The sequence below is a fragment of the Oncorhynchus clarkii genome, chromosome 24, assembly GCF_045791955.1.
Source record: "Oncorhynchus clarkii lewisi isolate Uvic-CL-2024 chromosome 24, UVic_Ocla_1.0, whole genome shotgun sequence".
NCBI classification, from domain to species: domain Eukaryota; kingdom Metazoa; phylum Chordata; class Actinopteri; order Salmoniformes; family Salmonidae; genus Oncorhynchus; species Oncorhynchus clarkii.
Window position 1 is genome coordinate 21,118,727 of NC_092170.1, and position 10,106 is coordinate 21,128,832.

General features: G+C 40.4%; 1 protein-coding gene across 7 annotated transcripts in view; it reads right to left on the minus strand.

The window, feature by feature from the left end:
* LOC139382193 (neural cell adhesion molecule 1-like) overlaps window positions 1-8,786 on the minus strand; it is a 118,905-nt gene extending 110,119 nt beyond the window's left edge. For 6 of the 7 annotated variants that reach the window (XM_071126060.1, XM_071126067.1, XM_071126061.1 and 3 more), the window contains exon 1: window positions 8,527-8,766. In XM_071126060.1, the coding sequence (XP_070982161.1) occupies window positions 8,527-8,578 (52 nt within the window). In that variant the 5' untranslated portion in view covers window positions 8,579-8,766. Of the gene's footprint in view, window positions 1-8,526 lie in introns of all 7 variants that reach the window. The other variant, XM_071126066.1, reaches the window with a different exon arrangement.
* Between the last annotated feature and the right edge of the window lie 1,320 nt (window positions 8,787-10,106).

The window sequence follows — 10,106 nt, forward strand, 5'->3', positions numbered from 1 at the left end:
GAGGCCTGGATCTGTCTGCTCCACTCACCATCAAAGGGGAAGCTGAGGTTGGCTGCAGCAGTCCTATCCTACGCCTCCGAGAGAGGCTCTGCTCTGCTGGTTACCCAGAATATCAAACAGTGCATACTCTGGTCTCACTGGATCCTTCATCCAAACATTCCTCCTAGATCCTCCATCCATATCCATGTGGCTCGTCCATCCAAGATGAATTGAAACATCCCATGTTCCCAGTTTGGTCTTGTGGTCAATCTGAAATCATCATCATCTTGCATTGTGAAATATTTCCTTGTGGATGATTTGGCCAGCCTCACCAGATGCACACCTCAGATGCACGGAAACGCACAGACAGACAGACAGCCAGCCAGCCAGCCAGCCAGCCAGCCAGCCAGTCAGTCAGCCAGCCAGCTGCACATACAGGTCTGAGTAAATGTGGATGCCAACTGGGCTTTAAGGATAAAAGACAAACATGATTCTTGGCTTGATCCAACTACTTAGCCCACAACACATCAAATATACAGTTATGAAGCTGGATTGGTAACACAGACATAAAATAGGATATTAAACCTTACTTAACACACATTGAAATAGAAGTTTCACTGTACATGCTAAGAGCTCCAAGGTGCCAAGCAGCTTATCTGGGAGGGAGCCCACCCATAAACAGCTTAAGCAACATATGCTATTCAAACACCAGCTGAACTAAAGATAGCAGTCCAGCAACTAAGTGTAGGCTAGTAAGTGTGTTGTAATGTTCTGTACATGTGCCAATTCTTCTCAAAGCAGGTTGTAATGGAGGACCCCTAGGTGAAAGCTCACTGCAGGTATGTCCATGCTGTTCACTATGAAGAAAGAGCACAGGCAATTGCTCCTGATATCAGTGGGTTTACAAACAAACACAGCTTTAGTAGATAATGCTGATAAGTGATCAGCTATGATCTGATCTGAATGAACACTACCCTATGATTACCTGGCAACTGAGACTGAAACACTGCTCCTGCAGCAAAAACCTCCACTAACATGATTGGCTGGGGTCGACACCATCATATGACAGGATCCAGCAGAAATACAAGCATAGACCTAGGCCTGCATGATTGGCTGTAGGGTTGTTGTCATAATCACCACTCATAAGACTGTGCAGACAGTCACAGCAGGAACTAAAATGGACCATGGAGAGGCATAGCTAACATCTGTGTCTGCCTCTGCCAAAATTATACCTTGAGATATTACTTCTTGGAAGTCAAAGTTACCATTCATAGAGAGTAGGCTAACCAGCATCAAGAAGTGCAGCCCTGATATCCTCACTACCATACCGCTGATATTTCTAACCACAAACCTCGAAATTGAGATATTAGTCCAACAGCATTATGAATCAGATGCTAGGTTATGTGTTGGCTGTCTCTGACATGCCTTTTCCGACCTTCTCTCTCCAGTTTCCGTCTTCACATCCTATGTTTTTTTCTTCTACTAATGAGCAACAGAGCAATTGCATTAGATCATCACGCAGAAAGGTTTCCAGTCCATTCGCTCTTCCATTCGTTTGGTCTCTGAGGAATACCCAGGTTGCCCGCATCGGATGAAGAGCTACGTTCACTTCTCCATGCCCTTCTGCGTTAAGAACATCTGTGCCTCACATTCTGTATCAGCTAAGCCTATTCAGGTTCACCAAACAAGGGTGTGTGCAGCGCAAAGGTTATTGAAAAAGCTTGCCATACGCCTAAAATAGCCGAGGCTGGGCTGTATAAACAGGCTGGTCACAAGAAAGAGACGTTGATTTCTGACGTTTGAAAGGGTCCTGAGGACATCTATATATGCCTTTGTCGGCGCTCACAAAAAACAACAATGCAGCACTGGGCTTGAAGTCTCGAGCCATGTAACCACGCAGAATTCATGGGTCTAAAATCAACATTTATCCAATTATTAAGTTTATATCAGGTTGCTATTAAAACCATCAACAGACGTAGAAAATAGTCAATAGGCCAGGTCTACTTTCAAGTTTAGGGAGCATTACGATTAAGTAAAGTCAACAGGATTTGAGAATATTCAAAATGTATATTCAAATGGCTTATATATCAAGAGGAACAACAACATTGCTTGTTGACATGATAAGCAAAGGTTTATTGCCAATTAGCATCTCCTTCTCATGCTACTTTAGGATCTCAGGGGGGTAACACAGTGTTCTGCTCCTGGGAGGAATGAAACCAAACACAATCACAACAACAGATGGCCAGGAGATAAGCCTTAACCAAAATAGCCTTTTATCACAGCTGATAAAGAAGACATGGTATTACCAGGTAGGCTACATCCTCTATCTAAGCTACCATGATGATGACACCGCAGCATTACCAGGCACAGCAACCTCCATCACAGCTGGAGCTCGAGGACCGCAACTCGTCACCATATCAGGTGACATCACAGAGATGAGTCACACACAGCGTGTAGGCTAGCAATTGAGTGAGCATCACCACTAAAACCTTCAGTAACGATCTAGTATGTTCATGAAGCATTCTTTGCACACCTAGTTACATGTATGCACATCTTAAACATCATGTTATGTGAGATGCAAAGAGAGATGCAATCACAGATGTCCAACCTAAGTAGCCTACTTATTGAAGCGTAGACCTATGTTTTATGATAACACAACACAATAGTGGCCTTGTTTTGTAATCAAGTAGGGAAACACTTGGTTTCCTGCACCTGTGCACCATCATTAGACTGGGAAGGCTATATGTATACTAACTTGGACAGATTTCACCCCACTAAATACCCAATTTACGTTTATGGAAAAACCACTGTAGGATATTTTATGGCAAACTCAAACTGAAGAGTGATGGTTCTACGTGGAACCATCCTGATCCAAAGAACGCTGCTGTGTTACGCTATTACATGTTATATATGACTGTCTTGTGAAAGACTCACGGTATGGCCTTGTGTCAATTGAGAACAGTTGACTAAGTCAATAGTTGTCAATTCTCTCCTCCCCCAGCCATTCCAGAGCTAACAAACCTGATTCAACTTGTTAATAAACAAATATAAAAACTATGGAATTTTAACAAAACCCTGTATGGTTCTACAAAAAAATCCAATAGGATTAGTGATTTTTCCAATAGGATTCTTGTAGTCCTATAGGATTTTGTGTCACCTGTATCAGAATCCTACTGGAAATCTATTGGACCACATTTTTCCTTTTGGAAATCAAACGTAATACATTTGGATCTTATAGGTATTTTATTAGTATTTTTCTTAATTGAACCCATTAAATGGGTGTTATCCTATATAATTCCAATACAAGAATCCAATAGAAAAATTGGTCCAATAGGATAGGTTCCGAAATCTGATAGGATTATTCTATTGGATTCTTGTATTGGAATTCTACAGGATAACACCCATAAGACAAAATCCAATAGCATAGAATCCCACTGGATCCAATAGGACTGGTTCCAAAATCTTACAGGATTTTTCTATTGGACTATTTTATTGGAATCCTATAACATGAAAGGATTTATTTATTAATTTTGTACCCCCTTTTCTCCCCAATTTCGTGGTATCCAATTGTTTTAGTAGCTACTATCTAAGGATTTTTTGACTAGGATATAGAACCATTCTCCATAGAGCCATAATAATGGGTGCTACATCAAAACTTTTTTAAATGGTTCTTTATAGAACCTTAGGATAGAACCTTTATAGCACCATACAGGTTCCATGAAGAACCGTATAAGCATGGATCTTTATAGATCCTTCAAAAAAGGTTATCTATAGCACATAAATGGGTTCCGCTATGGTTGCAAGCCCAATAACCCTAATTTGGCACTATATAGAACCAGTTTCTAGTGTGTATATTTCCAAAAACCTGTATATGTATGTAGACATCCAAACATTTTTTTTACATTACAGCCTTATTCTAAAATTAAACATTTTCCTCATCAATCTACACATAACACCCCATAATGACAATGCGAAAATACATGTTTTGCTAATTTATTACAAATAAAAACAGATACCTTATTTACATAAGTATTCAGAGCCATTGTTTTGAGATTTGAAATTAAGCTCAGGTGCATTCTGTTTCAATTGATCAACCTTGAGATGTTTCTACAACTTGATTGGAGTCCACCAATCAATTGAATAGAAATTATTTGGAAAGGCACACGCCTGTCTATATAAGGTCCCACAGTTGACAGTGCATGTCAGAGCAAAAACCAATTCATGAGGAATTGTCCGTAGAGCTCCGAGACAGGATTGAGTCGAGGCACAGATCTGCGGAAGGCTACCAAAAAATGTTTGCAGCATTGAAGGTCTCCAAGAAGACAGTGGCCGCCATCATTCTTAAATGGAAGAATTTTGGAACCACCAAGACTCTTCCTAGAGCTGGCCGCCCGGCCAAACTGAGCAATCGGGGGAGAAGGTCCTTGATCAGGGAGGTGACCAAGAACCCGATGGTCACTCTGACAGAGCTCCAGAGTCCCTCTGTGGAGATGGGATAACCTTCCAGAAGGACAACGATCTCTGCAGCACTCCACCAATCAGGCCTCTATGGTAGAGTGGCGAGACAGAAGGCACTCCTCAGTAGAAGGCACATGACAGCCCGCTTGGAGTTTGCCAAAAGGTACCTAAAGGATTCTAAGACCATGAGAAACAAGATTCTCTGGTCTGATGAAACCAAGATTGAATTCTTTGGCTTGAATGCCAAGCGTCACGTCTAGAGGAAACCTGGCATCATCCCAACGGTGAAGCATGGTGGTGGCAGCATCATGCTGTGGGGATGTGTTTCAGCAGCAGGGACTGGGAGACTAGTCAGGATCGAGGAAAAGATGAATGGAGCAAAATACAGAAAGATCCTTAATGAAAACCTGCTCCAGACCGCTCAGGACCTCAGACTGGGGCGAAGGTTCACCTTCCAAAAGGACAATGACCATAAGCACACAGCCAAGACAACACAGGAGTGGCTTCGGGAGAAGTGTCTGAATGTCTTTGAGTGTAGAGGTCGACCGATTAATCGGAATGGCCGATTAATTAGGGCCGATTTCAAGTTTTCATAAAAATTTGAAATCTGAATTTTTAGGCACCGATATTGCTGTTTTTTTTTTCTTTACACCTTTATTTAATCTTTATTGAACTAGGCAAGTCAGTTAAGAACACATTCTTATTTTCAATGACGGCCTAGGAACAGTGGGTTAACTGCCTCGTTCAGGGGCAGAACAACAGATTTTTACCTTGTGAGCTTGGGAGATTCAATCTTGCATCCTTACAGTTTACTAGTCCAACACTCTAACCACCTGCCTCTCATTGCACTCCACAAGGAGAATGCCTGTTATGCGAATGCAGTAAGCCAAGGTAAATTGCTAGCTACCATTAAACTTATCTTATAAAAAACAATGGGGCGGCAGAGTAGGCTAGTGGTTAGAGCATTGGACTAGTAACTGAAAGGTTACAAATTCAAATCCCCGAGCTGACAAGGTACAAATCTATCGTTCTGCCCCTGAAAAGGCAGTTAACCCACTGTTCCTAGGCCGTCATTGAAAATAAGAATTTGTTCTTAACTGACTAGCCTAGTTAAATAAAGGTAAAGAAAAAAATCAATCAATCATAATCACTAGTTAATGATATTGGTTGATGATGATATTACTAGTTTATCTAGCGTGTATGTGTTGCATATAATTGATGCGGTTTGTATTGTTGCTCCAATGTGTACCTAACCATAAACATCAATGCCTTTCTTAAAATCAATACACAGAAGTATATATTTCTGCAAATTTAGCTAAAAGAAATCCAGGTTAGCAGGCAATATTAACCAGGTGAAATTGTCACTTCTCTTGCGTTCATTGCATGCAGAGTCAGGGTATATGCAACAGTTTGGGCCGCCTAATTTGCCAGAATTTTACGTAATTATGACATAACATTGAAGGTTGTGCAATGTAACAGGTATATTTAGACTTATGGATGCTACCCGTTAGATAAAATACGGAACGGTTCCATATTTCACTGAAAGAATAAACGTCTTGTTTTCGAAATTATAGTTTCCGGATTCTACCATATTAATGACCTAAGGCTCGTATTTATGTGTGTTATTATGTTATAATTAAGTCTATGATTTGATAGAGCAGTCTGACTGAGCGGTGGTAGGCAGCAGTAGGCTCGTAAGCATTAATTCAAACAGCACTTTTGTGCGTTCTGCCAACAGCTCTTCGCAATGCTTCAAGCATTGTGCTGTTTATGACTTCAAGCCTATCAACTCCCGAGATTAGGATGGTGTAACCGATGTGAAATGGCTAGCTAGTTAGCGCGCTAATAGCATTTCAAACGTCACTCTCTGAAACTTGGAGTAGTTGTTCCCCTTGCTCTGCATAGGTAACGCTGCTTCGAGGGTGGCTGTTGTCGATGTGTTCCTGGTTCGAGCCCAGGTAGGAGCGAGGATAGGGACGGAAGCTATACTGTTACACTGGCAATACTAAAGTGCCTATAAGAACAGCCAATAGTCAAAGGTATATGAAATACAAATGGTATAGAGAGAAATAGTCCTATAAGTACTATAACTACAACCTAAAACTTCTTACCTGGGAATATTGAAGACTCATGTTAAAAGGAACACCAGCTTTCATATGTTCTCATGTTCTGAGCAAGGAACTTAAACGTTAGCTTTTTTACATGGCACATATTGCACTTTTACTTTCCTCTCCAACACTGTGTTTTTGCATTATTTAAACCAAATTGAACATGTTTCATTATTTATTTGAGGCTAAATTGATTTTTATTGATGTATTATATTAAGTTAAAATAAGTGTTCATTCAGTATTGTTATAATTGTCATTATTACAAATAAATGTAAAAAAAATCGGCTGATTAATCGGTATCTGCTTTTTTTTGGGGCCATCCAATAATCGGTATCGGCGTTGAAAAACCATAATCGGTCGACCTCTAGTCTGAACTAGTGATGCACCGATATGACATTTTTGTCCGATACCGATATTTTCCTTGCCAAAAAAAAACAATACCGATATTTAAAATTTTAGCGGCCCTTTTAAGCATTCTAGTACAGTTAAATATTTAACACACACACATGGACACAGCGGTCTAAAGCACTGCATCTCAGTGCAAGAGGCGTCACTACGTCCCTGGTTTGAATCCAGGTTGTATCACATTCGGCCGTGATTGGGAGTCCCATAGGGCAGCGCACAATTGGCCCAGTGTCATCCGGGCCGTCATTGTAAATAAGAAATTGTTCTTAACTGACTTCCCTAGTTAAATAAAGGTCACACACACCACACTGACCAAAAAGTTATTTTGTTGGCATTTACGTACAGGGGGGAGAACAAGTATTTGATACACTGCCGATTTTGCAGGTTTTCCTACTTACAAAGTACAATTTTTTATCATAGGTACACTTCAACTGTGAGAGACGGAATCTAAAACAAAAATCCAGAAAATCACATTTGTATGATTTTTAAGTAATTGATTTGCAGCAATCAATGTCACAGGAAGGCCAAAAGGATCATCAAGGACAGCAACCACCTGAGCCACGACCTATTCACCCCTCTATCATCCTGAAGGCGAGGTCAGTACAGGTGCATCAACGCTGAGACCGTGAGACTAAAAAACAGCTTCTATCTCAAGGCCATCCGACTGTTAAATAGCCATGAGTCGCATGGGTGGCATGCCTCTCCCCAATAGAGCCGATAATTCCCCTCCAAATTCCCTTCCCTGTGATGATATGGCTGGACCACCTAGGTGTGGACCTGGACCATAGTAGAATGGATGCTAACACAATTGCAAGCGAGTGAAAGTAGCTGCACTTGTGAAAGTAGCTCAATCTCAATTTCAGAAACATTGTTAGCTAAATTTCAGGTTGCTGGCAAACAGTCATGATGTTTGGGTGAGATGACCAGGAGGAGTTAGTAGCAACAAACGCATTGATGTACGCAAGCAAGCACTGTTTTGCAAACAATCCATTCAATAGACAAATCCATACTGTATTCTATATTAATGCAATTACTGGTGATATGGCAACAAAAGATAAACCCTAATGTAATGAGAGCAACTTAAACGTATCACAGGTGTTTGCCAATGGTCGTAACATAATTTAAATGCATTGCCTTGATGGAATAAGCAGGTTTGCTGATGGGTATGCTGGCTAGGTAGGTAAGGTTAGCTAGCTAACACTTGTGAAAATTATATTTGCCCTCAGAATATGATAAAAACAACTAGCTATATATCAAATATAGTAATGCATTATTAACTAAGCAAATGTTTACTCGTGTACACCATGGCAGAATATGTTAACAACATGGCAGCAGCTAGCCAGCCAATTTACATGAAAAGACCATCCCACTGAAAAACGTTTAATTGGACAATCTTACATCCATTCACCTGATACAAAGGAGGGACATCTGATGTCGAAGGAGGGACATGTACACAGTCCTTCAATGGATGCAGATTGTCATGGACGCACACTTTCCTGATTCGAGTATTTTATCAAATCTCTGGCCTGAATAGAAGTAATTACGAAAAACTGTAAAATTAGCTTAACTATCTTACCTGTAGAGCCCACGAGAAGCAAGGCTAGGAGGATATCCTTTGCGTGGAGCATCGCAACTCCTTGATTAGACCACGCAAATGTCTTAATGAAGAATGTTGTGGTTGTTCTTGATATTTTGATATTGTTCTTAATATTTTCAAAAATATTACATTCCCATATTGCTAGATATTTATTTTTCGTATGGCAAATTGGTTGATTATCGATGTAGCAGCGGCAGAAGATCAGCGCCAGCACACCGTTCAAAGAATGAGTGACAAGCCACTGCCTCCATAGACACGTGAATTAATCCGCCCAATCGGAATCACAAGGATTTGCTGTAAAATAGTGCGCTATGCGCAGTAGTCCGTGGTCCTCCTACCTTTTTTATTCAAAATAGGTCAAACATAAACTATAGGGCTATTCGTATACGCCTACCATTATTCAACATTTTGACAGACGTATGCAAAATACACATTTAAAATCAAACTACAGAGCTGTGAGATGATACCAACACAGGGGAGATCTAGACTGACACTTTCTGAATTCATGTTTTGTTCAGGTGTAGGCTACTGCTGCTGAGCAGAAAATTATTATAGTCACACGTTCTCCAACAGCTACTGTGATTTCAGAATGGCTGTTGAATTAAGAAAAAAATATATTATTTTGTCTAAACATAATAGGTAGCTGAAGTTCAAGCAGAGCAGATTGTAAGATAGAGACGATAACAAAGGCTTTCATGTGTCTATCTGGAAAGTCAAATTCTTTTGTCATCTCTGACAGAAAACACAGTACATCTTTTATTCAACCTCCACATTATTATTTCTACAAAATAAAAGTCATACATGTGAAAAAGAAAGTAAACATTGTCTATGTATTGTTGTCAAATCGATTTGATTAATTACACTAGTGAACGGTTTGGTCACGCCATCATCATAAATGTTGTCATAACTATTATCACAGGAAGAACAGGTACAACTTGGGGATGAGATTCCCTGTAATCTCAGCTGGGAGGTTTGCACATGTATCAGTTAACAGGAGTTAGCGATGGTGTTGTCAGACAGTGGATTCATTGTCCTGGGAGTCGTCCTGCGTGGCATAGAGGGCCCCTTTGTACAGCCCTGATATTAATCTGGGGAGGCAGAGAACTAGAGGAGTCTGCCTGTTTCTCACATACACATACACACAGAAATAAACGTGCACGCATACACACAAACACATGTAAGTCTTTAAAGGAAATGGGAAGCTGATATCATGCAACCGGCCTGTAATAATGTTATTACCATCAAATTGTAGATGCATCTATCTCAAGGAGGTATATATCTTTATGTCATTAGAGGTGATACTATATATTTTCGTAATAATCTTTGTCACTGCAACTACAAGCCTATGATATCATCACTAGTCATATGATGTCATTACCATACTTCCGTGCTGTGCTCTCACCAGATCCTGGTTTATCAGCCCATCCTCGTTTCACCACATAGTTGTCCAGTGTTTCACTGGTCAGCCATAATGGTGCCACACGTCATCACCTTTGCTCTTCTCTAGCATGTGTGGGGTTGTTGTATAAAGAACAGTTCAGATATTCTGTGAATACTTT